General features: G+C 46.4%; 1 protein-coding gene across 2 annotated transcripts in view; it reads right to left on the bottom strand.

Annotated features, from left to right (window-relative positions):
* The window catches only part of ASTN1 (astrotactin 1), a 326,135-nt gene that overhangs the window by 113,825 nt on the left and 191,880 nt on the right, over positions 1-20,430 (bottom strand). For both annotated transcript variants that reach the window (XM_047705323.1, XM_047705324.1), the window contains one exon: positions 5,455-5,529. In XM_047705323.1, the coding sequence (XP_047561279.1) occupies positions 5,455-5,529 (75 nt within the window). The remainder of the gene's footprint in view (positions 1-5,454; positions 5,530-20,430) is intronic.

The following is a 20,430-nucleotide window of genomic DNA, read 5'->3' as shown; positions in this document are numbered from 1 at the left end:
TTATGAGAAATGTAGCGCTCTGGAATGCTGGCCGCAGAGATACCCATGACCAAGGCTCGTGAGATTTTCACCCACTCCCTGAATGACAGCCCTAGGAGCTAGCACGGCTGAAAGAAGAGAAGGCAGGTGCGCAGGGGAGAAGTAAAACCACTGAGCAAGTGGGCGATGACCCGGATTTGGGAGATGGCCCCCTACTTCTCTGACCTGCAGGGAAAATCTCCGTATTAAGCAGCACTGAAATATCAGTGAGGCCTCTTTGCTCTGAAGGAAGCCCCCAGTTCTTCCCACCCCTGGGGACAGAAGGCAATAGTTGCGGCTAGGTCTGTGCAGGGATGTAGGGAGGCTTCTGCACCAGGTGAGGGAGACCCATCAGTAGGGGACAGAAGAGGACACCTGCCAAAACTGAGGACATGCCAGCCCTTTCACACACACACACACACACACACACACACACACACACACACCCTCCCTCACCTGGCAAGATTAAGGAGCCAATTCAGGGCATGTGATTGTCCCAAAGTGCCCAGAATTTGCACCTCAGGGAGGAAGTGGGTCGAAGGTAACAACACATGAGCAGTCGTGCTGACACAGCATTTCAGGATGGACATTCTTGAGGGCAACCTTACAACAGACAGGCTAGGCTGAGGGCACCACTGATATTACAAATAACCTACTGTTTCCGCGAGAACATACGCAAGTTTGAATGGTACCAGGAGGAAGCCGTCTATTTGTTTATTTGGACACAGAGGTGAATTTTTGTTTTCTATTTTGGTTATAAAATTATAAGTTTGCATGGATGCAGAGCAACAAATCTGGGACCTGTAGCTTATAATTTATGAAACAGATTCTAGGAAACAGTTGGCATTTCTAGCAAATTTCTGATGGTTAATTTTCCTTTTGGAAGAGAGTCCCATGTCCCTCCATTTATGGCTTTAAATATTTAACATCTAACACACAATTGGGAACACAGGAGATCTCCAATAAATATCTGTTGCTGGTCATTTCAGGCGTTTCCTAAACATTCCCATGTCCCATGCCATTTCAGCTTTCTCTACCTCTGTGTGCAGCAACAATTCAAAGGGAAGAGGAAACCACCTTTTTCTCCAGCTAAAACCGCTCAATGCATCTAAGACCCAAAGAGGGAAGTTCACATCTCCAAAGATGCCACTCCCAAGCACTTCCTCAGCTTCTCCTTACACCAAACCCTGCCTCATACTTCGTGCTTCTATAGTGCAAGCTGACTATAGTTCCTTCCTAAAGTCACCTTCGTTTTCTCACCTCTTGGCTTTTCCTCTTGATAAACCGTTCTGAATTTGCTTCCCTTTCTTCTTTGCTGGATACCAGTCATTTTAAGACGCAGTTAAAATTCTCAACCCTTCCAGAAAGCCCTCCAGGATCTTCAGGCTCAACCTCAGGGTGAGCCAAGGGACGCTCCTTTGTGCGCACACATGGCCCCGGGCTGCACTGGATATGTTGAATTGTGCCCACCTTTTCTTGGGTCTGTCACCCCTCAGAAGAATGTGTTCTCTTGGATGGCATCTTTGTTTTCCCACTGCTTAACATGAGTTATGGGTCCAAGGTGGGGGTCACTCCGTAAATATTTATTGACTGATCAATAAGGAGATTTAGTTATGTTCTCTAGTTTGCACAGGCTACAGGAGAATATAATCTTCATTTTCAAATTTAAAGGTAGAAGTGATGGTGAAGATTATCCTTCATTTAGAGCAGAACACGGGTTAATCTCTGGGTTTGAATGGATTTAATGGTCGAGAAGGATCTGGGTTTCACATCGTGAGGGACTCAAAAAGTGCCCAGTGCTTTCCGAGACACAACACTGGGCCATGTTAACAAGGAGAAACAGTGTGCTCTTCAGTCGCTGGTGGGGTCAAGGTGAAACACACAGAGGAAGCAGTCAGGTGTGGCTGAGACCAGCCTCACTTGAGAACTCTCAACCGGGCAGGTGCTCCATAGAGCTGCCCCGTTTATCCCCACAAGAGTCCTCTGAGGTCGGCCGCTTGGCTCCATTTTATGGATTAGTCAACTAAGATTGTAAGGACCTCAGCAACCTCCCCAAGGTCACCTCTCTGTAAGTGGGAAAGATGGGGGTTTGTGATACTCAAGTAAGGCTCCCAGCAGCTTTCCAGCCCATACTGGCTCATGCCTATGAAATTCTAAAGTTTTCTTTTCTTTGCAAAATTTACTGAGTAACTCCAAAAACCAAATATAGAATAACTGTCAGAGAAAAAGCTGTGTCCTGAAATCTCATCTGCCCCTCATTCATACAGATTTGGCAGGAATGATTTCAAAAAGCCACCAAAGAGAAATTGGGAGAGCATCTGGAATGCTTTCCCAAGTTGGGTCTTCTCTCGTGACAGCTGGTGGTGACCACCACACTTGATGGCTCAGCTGTAGCCTGAGTCTTGCACATGACACTGTTGAACCAGCTTAAAACTTCTGCTCAGAGGCCAGCACTTGCCGGAGAGCACCAGACGGAATAAGCCCGTATGCTCACCGCAGCTTGGCATCAAAGAGAATGTGAGGAACTAGAGGAAGAGCTTTTGGCCTGGCATCTCCACTCTTCCCCAGAGCAGGCCAGTCCAGGATGAATGTTCACGGTGACACAGGTACACATGTGGAAAGGACGGTCTCTGAGAGAGAAATCTGGTCTGCAGCAGCCCTTTCACTAGAGGATCTAGTGGAATGGCATGATCCTAGCCACAACGGAAAGGGGATCTCTGGGATACACGGGGTTTGCTGAGAAGTCTTTGAGTCTAGCCTGGGCCCTTCCCAGTTTCTTTGGGATTGCAGATTACCAAGGTGAGGTTGGGTATCAAGGTCTTTTATTAATTTGGTTTAGGAAACACCTGAGAGGATCAACGACAGATACTTGTTGGAGATCGACTGTGTTCCCAGTCGTGTGTTGATGTTAAATATTGAAAGCCGTACAGGGTACTACCCTTCCCCTCAGGAAGACAAGAATTTCACTGGGGAAATAAATAGGCAAATAAAAATAAACATGAGATAAAATAATTGACAATTAAATATTACAGTCTGTACATTACAGGTATTGGAAGGGGAAAAGTCATTGTGGGTTGGAGAAAATTGAGAGCAGCGCTTCTCAGTCCTGGGTAGAGATCAGAATTACTATGATGCTTTGAAAGAACACTCGTGGGCCGGCCCCACGTCTCAGAACTTTTCAGTTAATTCGTTTGTGCCAGGTGAGATCCCTGGTCATTTCTGAAGCCCACTGGGATTCTCCTGGAGGACCAGGGTTGGAGAACAATTCTTGGATGAGACTGTAAACTTCCTGAGGTCAGGGACTATGTTGGCCATATTTGTTTAGTCAATCTACAGCATCTAAACCAGTTTCTTGGAGTGGGCTAGACCATGAAAATGGGTAGTGTTTATATTAGGAGAAGAGTATATATTCAGTGCCGGGTAGGAAATGTTCAAGTTGCTGGGAAGTGGATCAGGTAGGGAACAGATGTGACTAAGAATGGAAGGTTCCAAGGGAGAAGAGCAGCACTTAATACAGACTTGTACACTGACATTCACCAGCGGAAAGACTCAAATATCAGAAATGTGCAGTGGCTTGGAATTCATCAGGACACTAAATCAGAGGTGAGCAGAATGACAAGTAAATAGTCCTTAGCTTCTTTAAGAGATTACGGTCACCGACCAGGTCAGAGAATTTTCTAGAATAGCCACTAGCAGTCAGTTTACTCAGATCTCAGAGTGGTTTCGATTAAAGTTCCTAATACCTATCACAGATAAATCACGACCCATGGTATTTGTCGGAGAGACTAGTTATTGTCACATTAGGGAGCAACATGATTGATTACCCCACTGGCTCCTGAAATCGTTGACTGAAAGGGTCAAGCCATGCAAATGACCCCTCAGTAGTGCCTGGGTATCACATCCAGTTGGCAGCTAACAAACTTGAAAAGAATAAATGGTGCTTGTGGGGATGGAAACACAGTTCGTGGGCAGGTTCTGCTCTAACAGCAATTTCATTAAGGCCCCTGTTTTTCAAAGTGCTAGTTTCTGACTTTTAGGGGAGAGGAAACTTATCCACATTAATCAGCCAAACTCCACAAGGCTCTCTCCATCTGCCTTATCTTTATCACCCTTCGAAGGTCCTCACAGACCAGCAGCGGAGAAAGAGAGAAAAAAGTCAGCCAAATGATAATTCATCGTTGGAAAGTTGAAATGCCTAAGTCGTAGTGTACGGAATATAGCTGACATCTTGTGTAGCACAAATCCTCCAGAGCAGCCTGTGGCCAAGGCCATCAAGGTGACTCCGCCTCCCCGAGGAGAGACACTCAGGAGGGAAGAAGGCAAGGGGAGGCCCTGAGAGGAAGCGATTCTGTATATCTGTGCTCTTGCTCAGAGCACGCCTTCAGAGAACACTGCAGGGGCCAAACCCGGTCCGTCTGGAGCCAGCAGGGAGGAGGGGCAGGAGAAGCTGGGCCACAGGAGCCGGCTCTAGGGGGCAAATGCAGGAGCAAAGGGAACACCTAGGCCAGGACTGGCTGACAGGGAGGGTATGGGGAAGGGTCTGGAAAGGGAGAAATGAATACATGAGACTCGGCACATTATAGGAGAGTGGGGAAAAGGGAACAAGTTTTCTATTTTCCATCAGTCCCACACTGCTCCCCATTCCTGCCACTTGGCTGGTAGTCAGTGGAATCACATTGAGCCGCACGTTCCCTGAGTGATGGGTAGATTGAAAGAATAAATGGATGATAAGATCTTAGTCTGGCAATAAACGTGTTCCAGCTAAAGCCTGGCGTGAATGAAACTTTGTGAAAAATCCAATAGTTCATGGCGGCACCCAGATCCTTCCTCTGCTTGTCGACTTTTCCAGCCTGTGCTATTCCAGGTGTGTTGGCAGAAATTTGGGAGGGACCAGACACATACAATTTGATTAGGAGGGTGGTAGAGAGAAGAAGATAATAATGAAGTAGAGCTGAGAAAAGGAGGCGGCAGGGGTGGGACAAATTCATTTTGAGCAAGATTTTATGAAAAAGGTGCAAATTAGATGCAAAATGGAGAAGCAGAAACTGACATTAATTGCCTGCTCTGTGCCAATTTCGGTGCCAGGGGCTTTCCCTGCATGACCTCATATATTCCCCATAGGAATAGAACCAGGCATGTGACGTAGCCCCACTTAGCAAATGCCGAAACTGGAGGCTTCAAGGGGTTAAGTAGATTACCAGGATTCACAGAGCAGGCAAGGAAGGAAACCAGGTCCCAGAGTTGTCTGCTCTCCCACTTCCCCATGGTGTCACCAGGCAAGAGTGTGGGGCCGGTGCTCTTGTTATGAGGAGAGCAGAACTGCTAAACGTGGTTCTCCGGTTATACCTTTGTCTCTAGGAGAGAAAGTTCACTGGGAAGTGGGACATGGATGGGGCTTGCAGACATACATAAGCAAGTCCCTCGACAGCCACTTACCTGAATATTTTATCAGAAGGCTGTTCTCCCAAAACCAGGTCAAAGCCCCGCTGAAATATTGTGTAAGGCCAAGGCCTAAAAGGAGAAAAATCATTCAATTACAATCAACTCCACAAATACCCTTGGAAAACATCTGCTTTGTGCAAGAGGCACTGTGCTGGTTCCTGGAGACCCAGAAACGGAGAATACCTCATCCCTGTTCTCCAGACTCCCGTTGGTGGGAGCTCACACAAGATCCTGAATGCTGGAACCAGACTGAGAGCAGGATCGAGGTAAAAGTCACCAAACCACTAGGAAAGTGAGCTGTAATTGACATGACAAACACTAGTACATAGAGAGCAAAATTATGTTCAGGTGGACCTCGTGTAGCTGTAATTCATGGCCCTTCTGATGTAGACAGGACAGACAGACACTTAGCTCTGCCTCACTTAAAAAAAGAGGAGCAGCATGATTTCTTGGGAAAGACGAAACCTCTGGAATCAGACAGTTCTGGGTTCAAACCCTGTTCTGCTGTTGACCCACTGGCTTGCTGTGGGAAGCTTATTTGCTTCCCACAGCATTTGTTGAATCTAATTTCCTCTTTGGTAAAAAAAAAAAAAAAAATAGGGTTAATAACAGCTGCCTCCAGACCACTGTGAAGATTAAGCAAACCTCTTAGGCCAAAGCCACAGCTCACACAGGGTCCTCAACCTGTGCCCCTTCCCTACTCAAAATGACATGACAATTCTGGGTCTTTGACAGGTTCCAGATGTTTTCAAACATTTTTATGTAATTCATTCAAGCAGAAACAATTGAAATGGTGTTTTTAAATAACTCTTAACTACAAGTCTCCCTTGTGAGCTTCTAGGTTTGTCACCTGTACTTGAAAGTAACAAAACTATTTCACTTAAACAGTAGGTATCTGTTGACTAACCCAAATGTCTAAAACAAAAAATATTTACTCATTTGAGTTAGGCTTAGTGAAGCCTGGGATTGTGTTGGGTACTAGATACTGTACATCCTAAACTGAGTCCTTGTCCCCATGGAACTCAGTCTCAAAACTGACCCAAGTATTAAGGATTTTCCTGTAGACATGCCTTTGGTTTTCAAGAACCAGAAAGAGTCAGCAGAATAAATTGACATAATCATGATCTGGGGCTAATGTTGGGAACTAACCTTGTAGTTATCTGTGTGGGTGATATCACCCAGTAGAGTGCATTTGGGGACATTCATGGTTGCTCTTCAATAACACAATGCTTGGAGGACACGGCTGGCATTTAGAGGGCCGGGCTAGAAAGGCTAGAAGAGTACAGTGCTTAGGATAGCTCTGCTTAGGATAGCTATCCTTAGGATAGCTTAGGATAGCTCAAGGCATTTCCATATGTCCTGCAAACTACTGAATGTCTCGCTACACATTTACATAGGTGAAAACCTGAGCCAAGATGGTAACTCCGTTTACATATAAGCACAAAGCAGCTTGTACTGTTTTAACGTATGACACATTCTTCCATTGCATAACTACCATGTACATCGAGGGAAGATGATACATCATTAGAAATTTTACCAAGTGTTGTTGGTAAGTTTGGAAAACGATAGCATTGTCCATGATGCTGTTCATGATCTTTGAGTCATCAATACGGCACATCTGAATCAGTCTAGATCGCTCTTACATATATTGTATATCATATACTACTCTACATGTTACATTACGGTGAATCAACATCAGGCGGAAATGTCTGTCGACTTTATTATTTCTTCTATCACAATACTACCACAGTACTTACACATTAAAATGGTTAGTCTATCATTACCAATTATATTCTTTTTATTTCTCTTTTAATCACTGTTAAGGCATTATATTTATAGTTGAAATTTTGCATATGTAGATTTTATTATTTATGAATTTCATGTAAGGATTATAAATGGGGTTAAAAAATTAATTATAAAACAAGGTGTTGGGTATGATAGGGTTGAGCACCGCCAACTTAACTCAACTAGTTAACCAATTAACTAGCCAAAAGAGTTAACAGTTGCAAGGGAAGCCATTAAGACTACAGAAGGAAATGCCTGGGATGAAAGCATTCTTTTTTTTAATGCTTACTATTTATAAACACTTTATTCCTGGAATTCAATTTAGAAATACCCTGAAGCAACTAGAATTGGTTCCAAAAAGTACCCCACACTGTATTATGAATAACCCCTGCATCAAATAAACAGCTCTCCCCCATGTGTTTTCCGTGTTTGTTCTCTTTATTGGAGGTGAACCCACAGAGAGGGGTTTGAATAGGATTCTTTTTTGCTGAACAGCAAGTGGTGGCTTATGGGCAGCTAAAAATTATGTATTAATTCAAGAAAAAGTCTAGAAGTCATGAGGGGAAAAAAAGTCCCACATGATCCTTGACACCTAGAAAGGGCAACAGAAAAAGAGGGATGTGTACCTTTATCTCTCTGTTGGGCAAAATCACATTTTATTTACTATCAGCTTAATAGTTTTAAATAACACACATTTTGCCTTCGAGTCATCTCCGACACTCAAAAACTGGTACAATGTGTAATTAGAGTTAATTCTTGGCTTGGTTCCTAGGTTGTTTGAAAATATATTTTGAGGAGCCAAATTTTAGGACTGGCGTTGATTACAATGTGAACAATTAACTGCGTAGAATAACATAAATAAACCTGTATTCAAGCCATTGGTAATTGACATAAATAAACCTGTATTCAAGCCACAGGTAATAAATCAATGAGCCCACTGATTAAGCACACACCAGCATGTTGCTAGGTAGGTCAGACCAAAGTGTCCTCCTGTTCTCGAGGGGCCTGGAGATGGAGAAAGACAACTCAAATTCCAAGGGCACAGATGTGCACGGTAGACCTTGCCCAAATCACAATGAGAAGCAGCAGGGCACAGAAATCAGGACATGGGTTCCGGAGCCAGCCTGCCTATTTCCAGTTCCAACTTCGCCACCAATCACAGTGTGATCTTGAGCAAGTCCCTTAATCATTGTGTCCCCGTTTCCTCACCTGCAAAATGAGTTTGATGATAACAATTCTATCTGCTTGGCCAGGTTGTCATGAGGAGGAACAATTTAATATAGCTTAAGTGTTCAGAACAGTGTCTGACATTTAGGGAGTGTCCTACAAGCATTGGCTAAAAAAGTTAAATTTATCAGTTACCCGAATCAAATACGAACACTATAGTAAGGAGATTCCCTAATTTTTATTTTTTATTTTTTTTTAAAGATTTTATTTATTTATTTGTCAGAGAGAGAGAGGGAGAGAGAGCGAGCACAGGTGGACAGAATGGCAGGCAGAGGCAGAGGGAGAAGCAGGCTCCCTGACGAGCAAGGAGCCCGATGCGGGACTCGATCCAGGACGCTGGATCATGACCTGAGCCGAAGGCAGCTGCTTAACCAACTGAGCCACCCAGGCGTCCCATTTTCCCTAATTTTTATAAAGGAAGAGGTGTCTGGGCTGTGGTCCAAATGTGATGGCAACACCAGGCTTTAACTCAGATTATACACATATGAGAGCTGCCTGGAGAGGAGGTCATGATGAACGTGGGAACACCAACACTCCACCTTCCCCCCACACCGCCCACCCAGCCGTCACTTCACAGGACAGTGACGATACAGTATGGACATTCAATACACAGAGAGGGGGTCAGAGCAACCTGTGAAATGGTGAGCGTTGCCACCCACTCTAGCAAGGGAATAAAAGAGAATCTATTCATTTTCTTCCCACCAGTCAAGGGTGATCCATCCAAGAGATGGGGATTCCTGTTCGAGTTAGTTAGCAAATGTTTACGGAGGGCCTGTTGTGTGTGAACTGTGCTACTAGGCAACCGGAGTTGGGATAGAAAGATTCTTTACCTCAAAGGCACCTATAGTCTTTCTGAAGAAACCCATAAAGTCCAGGCAAACAGAAAAGAACGAGTAAACGGGAAGAGGAATGGAGTTCCGGGAGGGAAGCTAGATGGTAGCGCAGCGGTACAGCGTTCATCCTGGATGCTGGGCAGCCGGGGGGGGGGGGGGGTTGCCTGGAAAGGGCAGCAGTGAGCCGGGTGCACGTGAGCTACAGGGGGCCACATGGGAAAACGCAGGGGTAACACAATAAAGGGCAGGACCTAACAGCACCAAAAATTCTTGGGAACCGAGTTATCCATGACCACCAGACAGAGGAAAGGCCTCCGTATCAGGGCCATCTGGGCAGAGGTCCAAGTCAGAAGCCCATCACTGAGTCCTACATCCACGCTGAAATGGATGTTGCCATGGGGGTGCGTGGGAACACGGCCCTCCAAGGGTCCCTCTCCTCTCTTTGCTTTGTTTCTCACCCTTTAGGTTTTATTCCCTCAGAATGGCTAAAGCACATGGAGGAGACGCGGCCCCCTTTGGCTGTGGCTCATGTCTTTATAGGTTCAGACCACAGAGGGGATGCGCCCCTTCCTCATTTGGAAAACGTAGCTCATGGAGGAACTGCTTGACATGCCCTGAGTCAGAGAAACCACCAGAACCAACTCTGGGGCTGGGGAAGGAAAGAGGCATCTTAAGGAGAAGCAACTCCCATTTGGGTTTTGGGGCTCAAGCTGGGGGTGGGGAATGAGTGTCAAAGAGAATAATAATTTCCACCTCAGCTTCTTATCTGCTTGTGGGGGGCAAGAGTGCGGCCTCCATCAGAAGTGGGGGGCATCCCTGAGCAGGCTGTGCCAATATGAGTTCTGTGGAGAGAGCACGAGGCTGTGGAGTTGTTCAAGGATGGCATCGGGCCGGGTGTGGGGCATGAGGCTGAACCCCACAGCTGCAAGGAAACATCACTCTCTTGACTCCAACTTGGATGCGTGGCCTCCAATATTCTGTCCTGTGCTGGGCACGCCAGTCACAGCTTCTTCACTGAGGAACATTAGCAGCATCAGAAGTCAGAACAGAGTTTATTTGTTGGTTAATTTCTTCATTCTGACCAATCAAGACTCTGAGGACTGCCCCACGGGGGCAGCTACAGATGGCCTAGATTCTGGGGCAATCACAGGCCAGCATGACAACCGGGTGGAACCCATGACCTCAAGCGAGAGCATCACCCCTACCGCAGACAAGCCCCGTAGTAACGGAGACATGGCAGCAAGTGGGACACACACACAAACTGGGGATGCTGAGAATGGTTAGTCGTCTTTGCCTTGCCTTTTCCTCTCTCCCCATCTCACACTATACCCACAGTTTACACAGAATCTTTCCTCAGCACGGGCAACTCCCAGACTTTCAGCTTCTCTCCTCAGGCTTTCCTCTTCTTTCCCAAGACACATCAGCCATCATGGGCTTTTCCCCTTTGGTCTTGGTGTTGGGCTGGGCCAGAAGTTGACCGTGGCCTTGACTTGAGCTGCCTGGGTCTTTGGGCATTTCTTCCACCAGGGAACCGAGACATAAGTGAGCGAGTGAACATTCTGTATGGTCAGCATGACTGGACGGTCCCTTCACACTAGCTCTTGTAGGGCAGGGAGAGACCTGGTGGACCGGAGTGTTTCAAAGCTGGCTTTTGGATTAAGCGCTGCTTTCTACCTAACAGTGGCACCTAGAAATGGGGCTTGAAAGCATTTGGTCAGCATGTCTGGTGTTGGGCTTCCTTGTAGAGAACTCAAGCCTCATCACCTGGGAGGGAGAAGGGAAATAGAGATAGCTAGATAGATGGATAGATAAATAGAAGGGAGGGAGGGAGAGGGAGGAAGGGGCAGAGGGGATAGAGAGAGCAGAGAGAACACATACATGTGTGTGGGGGGGTGTGTTTACACTTCAGTGTGGAGAGAGAGATGTTCTGATGCATTGATGAGTAAGGCACATTGTGATGGGCTTACAGAAACCAAGAGCTTCTTTTGAACTTATATATGTCTCTACCTGTCGCTAAAGAGAGCATTTTAGAAATGAAAATAATCTATACATAGTTAAATAAAAGCACATCCTTTGAAGTTTGCCTCTGGCCCACATTCAGCTAAGTTTCCAGTGGAAGCAGAGTCTGTGAAGTTTCAGCCCAGCCAGAGCTACACTATGGGGTCCTGGTTGAGAATACGATATCCATATGTAATGTGACAGCTTTTGAGCAAATGTTCCTTTCCTTAGCTCGGTAAACGCATTTGCAAGCAGGGAACAGTGCAACAAAGGAAGAACAGAGGTTCATTAAAAAATGCTTCTGGAGAAAGGTAGTTTGCAAGATATTCAGGAAAAAAAGGTGAAGAGAAAAATGGTAAAAATGACTATCCAGCTACGCTGTTGGCTGAAACTTTCTATGCCTCCATTTATCCTAAAGATAAGAAGGGGAGATTACTGCGTGCTACCGTCTTCACAATCAGGACCAGTTCTGGGAGAAGTTAAGTACTGGAATGACAGAAGCCTAGATTATCTGCTAAACCTCAGGCTTTGTCGGAAGTTAAATAATAAGGATAATGAGGCCTGATGTTCCTATAGGATGCCTTAGGGCCTGGGGACCCTTGCCAATGTTGTTTCTTTTCTTTCCTTTTTCTATAAAGATTTTAAGGGGCACCTGGATGACTCAGTTTGGTCAAGCGTCTGCCTTCAGCTCAGGTCATGTGCGGCCGGGTCCTGGGATCGAGCCCCACATCGGGCTCTCTGCTCAGCAGAGAGTCTCCTTCTCCCTCTCCCTCTGGGGCTCCCCCTGCTTATGCTTTGTCTCTCTCTCTAAAAATAAATAAAATCTTTAAATATTTTATTTATTTATTTGACAGACAGAGACCCCAAGTAGGCAGAGAGACAGGCCAAGAGAGAGGAGGGGCTCGATCCCAGACCCTGGGACCATGACCTGAGCTGAAGGCAGAGGCTTTAACCCACTGAGCCAGCCAAGCGCCCCCCCAAAAATAAATAAAATATTTTTAAAAAATAAAGATTTTAAAAATTTATTTATATTAGAACTAGAGAGAGTGGGAGTGGGCGGAGGGGCAGAAGCAAAGGGAGAGAACCTCCAGCAGTCTTCAGCTGAGCACAGAGCCCTATGCAGGGCTCGATCTCACTACCCTGAGATCATGACCTGAGCCAAAACCAAGAGTCAGACGCTTAACCAAATATGCCAGCAGGTGCCCCAGATGTTTCTTTACCTGAAATTTCTCTCCCTCCCACCAACATGATAACTTAGACTACTCTTTCAAGTCTGGCTTAAAAATCACCTCTCAAAATAGACCTTCCCTCGGGCTCCAAGGCTAGGTTATGTCCCTTGTTATATAAAGCACACTTTCCTTTATCAAACCTATACATCAAATCAATTTATTATATATTCAGTTGCTATTCCCTTCATCAGATATAAAGAGCTGAGCCATCCTTTCTGCTCTCCCCTCACTGTCCAGTGTAGCACCGTCACAGAGCCCTAGACTATGTGACAAAGGAGGCCAGACCCAGGTCCGAGTCCCAGAGGACGCAGTCCACCATAGCCTGCAATGTCAGGCAAAGTGCTTCCTTTCTCTCAGCCTCAGGATCGTCATCTGTGAAATGGGGAGAAAATAGTATCTAGACTTGTATATAAACGAACGTGTTTACACTAGCCCAGCGCCTGCCCCACAGAACAGAGTCAACCAATACTAATTAATGTCATTACAACTAACATTACCATGGGATGACCAGAAAAGTGCATTGCTAACAGTACATTTTTAAAAAATAAACCACAGGGTGCCTAGGTGGCTAAGTCGGTTGAGTGCCTGACTTCAGCTCAGGTCATGATCCTGGGGTTGTGGGATGGAGCCCCGTGTCGGGTTCCATATTCTGCAGGGAGCCTGCTTCTCCCTTTCCCTCTGCCTGCTGCTCCCCTTGCTTGTACTCTCTCAATCTGTGTCAAATAAGTAAATAAAATCTTTTAAAAATAAAAATAAATAAACCGTGATGGGGGTGTCTGGGTGGTGCCGTCCAGTAAGTGTCTGACTCTTGATTTCGCACAAGTCATGATCTCAAGGTTGTGAGATCGAGCCCTGCCTGGGTTCTGTACTGGGCATGGAGCCTGCTTGAGATTCTCTTTCCCTCTGCCCCGCCCCTCCTCTCTCTCAAAAACAAACAAACCATGATGACCATGGTGTGTTTTACAAACTCATGTTATGTTTAAGCACGTAAATCTCATGTAAAGAAAAATGAAATATTGACGTGACTTTATTCATTATTTAACATCTATTATTTGGAAGTTTCTAATGCAGCAGAATACCATATTTGTCAGTAAGTAGCTAAGCAGCCAAGAGTGTGGCTCTGGCGGCAGATGGAGTAGGTTTAAAACCCGGCTCTACTACTGATTAACCCTGTGCCCTTGGCCAAGGTCATTAATTCCTGCCATCAGCGCATTCTATCCACTGGCTCCACTCATGTTAACACCACCCGCCCCCAACTTCCCCCCACATTTCAGAGTCTGGCTCACTGTCCTCTCTGACACTCCTCCTTGGTTTTTGTTGACTTCAGTAGCCATTAAGATGATCCTTTCAATTCTCAAACCGTTCAGCACCTTGACTTTTCTTAAATGACCCTGTCCTCCGCCCCCCACACTCACGGTAAAGCCCAGACTACCAACCTACGCAACCCTTCCCTGGTCATAGTTTCAAGAACCCTAATACCTGACCACCACCTCCTACCTTCCCGGATCATACCTCCTAACACCAGAATTTTCTACCCTCCTGAGACCTGAAATCCATTTATCCAACAACCATTATACTGACCTTCACCAACCTCATGCATTCTCTCCACTCCTACCTTAGATTAAATTCTGTGGCCCAGAAATTCACACCCTTTCGTGTAACCTCAGCTCTCTCGCCCCTCCTCCGCTTCACCATATTTGAGTGTCTAAGATAGCCCAGCACTGGTTACATTCAACGACCCCATGGCTCCAATTCTGTCCTTCTACACATGATGCAGTTGGCAACCACGCTGACTGGTCTTGTCTTAAATCCCACACCACTGACCTTGAGTGGTCTCTGAATACCACCTACATCACACTACGTTTTCCCTTGTCTGTTCACTCTCCCACTCTCTAAGATCCTATTTCAAAGCTTCTTCTTTCTCCTCAAAACCTCCAACACCTCCTCCCCCATCCTTACCCTCGGCTAACGCTGTGCATCCTACAGAATTGAGAAAACAGAGGCAATCGGATTAAAAGCTTGCACTCCCACATCCAATCACCAACCTGCCTCTTGCCTATGACCTGGCCCTCCTCCCAGCAATTAGGCACCAACAGTATGTGTTCCATCTAGAATGCGACTGTCCCAACTAAGCTTTCGGCATCTTCTAGGCAGCGGGACATACGGGAAGGAGCCCCAGTTGGAATTCACAAATCCAAACTCCCTTCTGACACTAGGACCTCAAGCAAGTAAGAGTGCCCTAAAGTCTTAGTTTGTTGGTAGGGAGAATGAAAATCACGAGGTATAGCATATTTTAGCTGTACACTGTTGAGCCAACTGTGTATAAATAAACCTCAGACCATTGATAATCTTTGATTATTCATTTTCCATCAGCTTTTTTTGCAGTTTTTATTCTACATGTTGCACATGTGTGTGATTTACAGAGATTATCTCAGTGAAAGATGAAACAGTGGAAAACTGGCACCATTCCTGCCTCTTTGTGGCCCAGTTTTCTCATCTGTAAAATGGGATAATAATACCTACTTCATCAACTGCTGAAGATTCAATGATCTAAAAATACATGCAAATTACTTATAATGACCCTTGATATGTGGTAAGTTCTGAATAAATGCTAGCTGTTACTAATCACATATTACTGGGAGTGCTGGTTCTAAATTTTGGAAAGGGTTTTTCCTGAAGAAATTTTAGAAATACATGAAATGATTTTGAAAATGATAATTGTGAGTAAAATGACAGTAATGAACAAAATTCAAGGATACAACCTGGCCAAGAAAGTGGCAATACAGATAAATACACACTCTGATGGTTAATTTTATGTGTCACCTTGACTTGGCCACAGTGTGTCTGGATATCTGGCCCATCATTATTCCAGGTGTTTCTGTGAGAGTGTTTCTGATGAGATTAACATCACAATCAGTGGACTGAGTAAAGCAAGTGGCCCTCCTTATGTGGGTGGGCCTCACCCAATCCAGTGAAGGAGTGAACAGAACGAAAACGCTAACTAACCTTCCTTTGAGTTAGAGAGTGCTCCGCTTGCCTGATGGACTTTGAACTCACACATCATTTCTTTCCCTGCCTTTTGACTTGAACTGAAACCTGGCCTTTTCTTCAGTTTTAAGCCTGCTGGCCTTCAAACGGGAGCTCCAGCATCCATTATCCGGGGTCTCAGCCTTTGGATTCAGACTAGAACTAAACCATTGGCTCTCCTGGGTCTCCAGCTTGCTGACTCCCGGTCTTGGGACTTGTCAGCTTCCATAATCACACGAGCCGGTTCCTTATAACAAATCTTTTTCTATATTTGTATCTACAGGCTCCTGGTTCTGTGTCTCCTTAGAATACTGCCCGATGCACACACAAACACATACACACACACAACTACAGAATCCACGCTTAAACTTTTCGTCAACGCAAAGCATTTCAGGGGTAAGGGAAGTGAGGGTACATTAGCATGGACCGGAAGTCATGCAGGACTTCAGGACAGCAGTACCTTGACCCTGACCACGTGCCTTATGGAGAGAAAGATAAATGTCTGTCCGCTTCTGTAACCCAGGGCTCCTCCCAGAAGGCAGACACAGAGTCCATCCGCCCTCAGATGGAGAAAGCTGGTGCAGACCTGCAGTTCCCTTATATATTCTGAGATCAAGGATTATAGAAAGTAATAGGAAGAATGCTTGGATGGGACAGAAAAAGCTGGTAACGGTAACTGCCATTTCTTAAACACCCGCCCCATGCTGGACAGACACTGTGCTCAGTGCTACACACACAACCATCATTTCACAATCAACCGTAGAGTTATCCGGCCTGGTGGTGACTATCCCCATGTTGCAAGGGCAGGCAGAGGTTCAGCAGGGCTAAGCAAGCTGTGCAAGGTCGCAGAGCCAGCAAGGGGCACAGGTGAGTGTTGCCACAGAGGGCACCACCTGTGTTTCCTCCTGTACCTTGCTCCCCTCCCCCATCACAGGCACAGAGATGTTAGAGAAATGTACCCAGACAGCCCGGCTCTGCTGGAAGCGCCGCCGCCTGGCTACCGGGCTGGCTTGCCCACCCCCAGCTTCCCAGGGCGGTGACAGGAGGGCCGGATGCTAACTGCGGCACCCGGGAGGAATTACCCACTCCCTTGCTATGTTTGTGTAGGACAGTTCTGCCTACACCAAGTGGTCTTCAAGCCGCTCATTCATCCGTCTTCCTCTTTCAATGGTCTCTTGTGGACCCAGACACTGAAACTTTTTTATCCTTGCATCTTTCATAAATAACAATTCGCAGAAGGACTCTCCAGCTTTGGGGTACATCAGATTCAACCCACACATGGGCATCGTGGTTCTCAAACTTTAGTTGTTCTCCCTTCAAATACCGAGGATGAAGCCAACCATCAGTAGTTTTAAAACGTTGGGGGCGGGGGTCGCCTGGGTGGCTCAGTGGGTTAAAGCCTCTGCCTTCGGCTCAGGTCGTGATCCCAGGTTGCTGGGATGGAGCCCCGCGTCGGGCTCTCTGCTCAGTGGGGAGCCTGGTTCCTCCTCTCTCTCTGCCTGCCTCTCTGCCTATTTGTGATCTCTGTCTGTCAAATAAGTAAACAAAATCTTTAAAAAAACAAAAAGTTAGGTGGGTGATTGCAAAGCACACAAGAGGCTGAGAATCACTGGCCCACTATGTGCCCACTCGCTCTCCCAACCAATCTTTAGGAAGGAGTCTGGCATGCCATAAAGTACGACCGCCATAAGAACAGGAATTGCAACATAGCCTGGGAATTCACTGGAACCCACCCTTACATTTTGGAATAATAATGAGAGATGAAGCATATTGAGTTCTTTCCTGTCCCTTGTATTGATGAATTAAGATATCCCAAATCTCATTACAATTCTATAAGATGTACATTTGGTTTTTCTAAAAACTGTCAAGTCATTTTGGCTTCAGTGGATCAACATTTCCATTAAAAGAGTATTATACAGCTTTGAGATTTTCTTGCATTCATAAATGGGGACATATGCTCCTCCCCCCACAGACACATGTGTGCCCCTGCTCCGCGTGTACACACGTTCACAAACTTGCACACTCTGCCACAGCCGGCTGCAGCAATTGCTCTGGGGATAGGGGAGTCAGACGGCTGGCCAGACCTAAGATGGCTCCCCCGCCCTTGACCTCGTGCCAGCTGCTCTGGATCCTGAAAACAGTCCTGAAGAACAGAGACCTGGAGAGCAGGGTCCCTTGTAAAGTAAATCACCATCGGGCCTTCCATCATTCCCACAAACCACCCCACGGCCCGGATTCTGTGGATGGGCTCTGGACTCAGCTCTCCACGGGAGAGTAAGGCCTGGATTTGAGCTCCTTGCCAGTCCTGTGAAACCGACCAGATACTTAACTAACTTGCAATGATGATGAAAATAGCTGTCTGTTACTTACAGGGCTGTAGGCAGATTAAATGAATGAATAAATATGGTTTCAGTACAATAACTGAAATACAGTTGTCACTTTCTAAATGGAAGTTCCCTTCCTCCATTTCTCTCTGGACTCTGAATCTAAAGGCTCGGTTGATTTTTACCCTGGGCCGGTGCAGCCAAGTTCTCAAGTTCAATCCTCCCGAAAGCTTGTTAGTCTCGCTTACTCCAGTCCATGGGCACAGCCTGTGCCTCGTGTCCCTGGACACCCGTCTTTGCTCAGAGATCAACTAGACCTGAGCTTGGGAATGGATCTGTGCAAATCCAACTCTGCGCGAAAAATAGATCGACACCTGTTCACCGCTGAGTGTGACCTCCATGTACAAAGGAGGGGGCCAACCTGGGGTTCCCTCCTCCTCCACAGGCACACACACGTTCGGTTCCGGTGAAAAGGCAGGGCAGCCAACAGCATGAACACAGAAGGAAAGATAAGATGCAGAGAATGTGCAGGAGAAGAGGCAGCTTCTTCTATTCCTATGATTCCTTCTATTCCTATGATTCCATGGCTTTATGACAATGTAAATGAGCCAGAGAAGAATCACAATATCCATCAAGGACTTTTATTTAGAGCTTGTACCCCTTCCCCAAAGTCCTTTCCTATCTACTAATTTGTTTCAGTTCACCATATATTTAGCAAGTTTTGTTATTAATTCAATCCCTCACTCACATATTCCTTTAATTATTTACTTGAAAAATATTAATTAACCAAGTGCCATTTAAAAAAAAAAACGACAGTTTGCTAAACACTATCGAAGGACACAGAAAATGATTAATACATGTTCTCTGCCATCAAGGGCTTCATTAATGTAGTGAGTCATTCCTCAACCAGTTAGTAGGTCCCTCTGATGAGCCAGACACAATGCAGTGCCCTGGGACACACAGATCAAAGGCTGGGTCCCTGTCCTCTATTGCACTCTGGTAAGAATGACAAGTAAACAATCCATGGCATTTTGTTTGTCAATTTTTAGGACACAGCAAGTAAAAGCTGTTATTTATTGTGCATTGACCGGCAGTCCATGAGCCAAGTTCATTGACTTTCACGTTATTCTCAGAAAAACCCAGAGGCATTAGCGTTATAGTAATCCCATTTCACAGATGGGGAAAGCAAGGCTCAGGAATGTTCAATAATGTTAGCCAACCTCACACAGTTAACATGTGGCAGTGCCAGGGCTCAAGCATGGTGCTCAGACACTACAGCTCCTGCTAGGACCTCGGTGTGTCACCTCCACCATGAGCGACCCGGCTGGAAGGGCTAATCCACACCCACAAGCACACACACCTGCCTCTCCGTGAGACTCAGGACTGGAAAGGCTGAGTTTTAACCATAAGCTTAAGCCAGATGGGCAACGGATAGTGAGATAAGCAGAGCTGGCGTTTCCCAGAGAGGGGAGCACAGAGATGGAGAGCGGGAGTGCAAATCAGGACGGGGGGCAGGAGAGCTGGAAGAGCCACATACCGCTGATCAAACATTTACTCTCCCCATTCATCCCTATTTCAGAGATAAGATCGTTGAGGCTCAGAGAAGTTAAATCGCCAAACCTCTACAGAAGATAAATGAGGTGAGATCATTCACTCATTCATCCAGCCATTTATTCAGCAAATATGTATTCAGCAGCTGGCGTGGGCCAAGCTCTGTGTTCTGGGGATACGGATGCGAACAAAAGCAAAGATGGTGAGGTTCTGCTTCATGGAGTTTATACTCAGGAATATACAATCACAGCCGAGAAGAAAGCTCCAAAGGAAGGAAGGTGGTCCTTGATGGTGTGTGGTCAAGGACAACCTGGCTGAGAGGGAGAGGGTTAAGCCCCAGGCTTACATACAAATGGGCTCAAGCCCCACCCCTCTGTTAAATTCCTGTCCTGGCCCTCAAGGTGCCCCTGTATGACCTGACCCTCTTACTTCCTCCAACCACCCCCTCACCCCCCCAGCACCCCCACCTCTCCCTCACTTTCTCCACCCACCCCCACCCCCACCAGCCCATCTCTGGCTTGCCAACTTCTGCAGTAGCCTCCCCCACCCTGCCTACTACACCACATTAAGGGGATCAAAGATTCCTGCCACAGGCCAGGATCATCCTAGGTGTGCTAGCCCCGGAGAGCCTGACCTTCCTCCTGCTCTGGCTGGCACCCTCTCATCTCCCAGTTTCGAAGCCAACACAGCCTCCAAGGCTCCAGATTTCAAGTAACCCTGCCCTCCCTCCATTCACTCATCCTTGATTAGCCCTGATTTTCCTTCGCTGTACTTTTCACGGTCCGCAAGTATTCTGTGATGTGGTTGTTTCCGCCCTTCTCATGGTGCCTTCCCCACCACAGGATGCATCCCCTGAGGGCAGGAGTCCCCATGGTTTCTGCAGCTGGTGGCAGAGCCAAACACACAGCAACATGCTCCTGGGGCATGGGGGAGGGGTGGGCAGGAGGCACAGGGAATGAATGAATGATGGGCTGAATACAAAGAAGCAAAAGTAGG

This window comes from Lutra lutra, chromosome 15 (genome assembly GCF_902655055.1).
Source record: "Lutra lutra chromosome 15, mLutLut1.2, whole genome shotgun sequence".
In the NCBI taxonomy this organism is placed as follows: domain Eukaryota; kingdom Metazoa; phylum Chordata; class Mammalia; order Carnivora; family Mustelidae; genus Lutra; species Lutra lutra.
The sequence above is the reverse complement of the archived record's forward strand: the minus strand, read 5'-3'. Positions and strand labels throughout refer to the sequence as shown.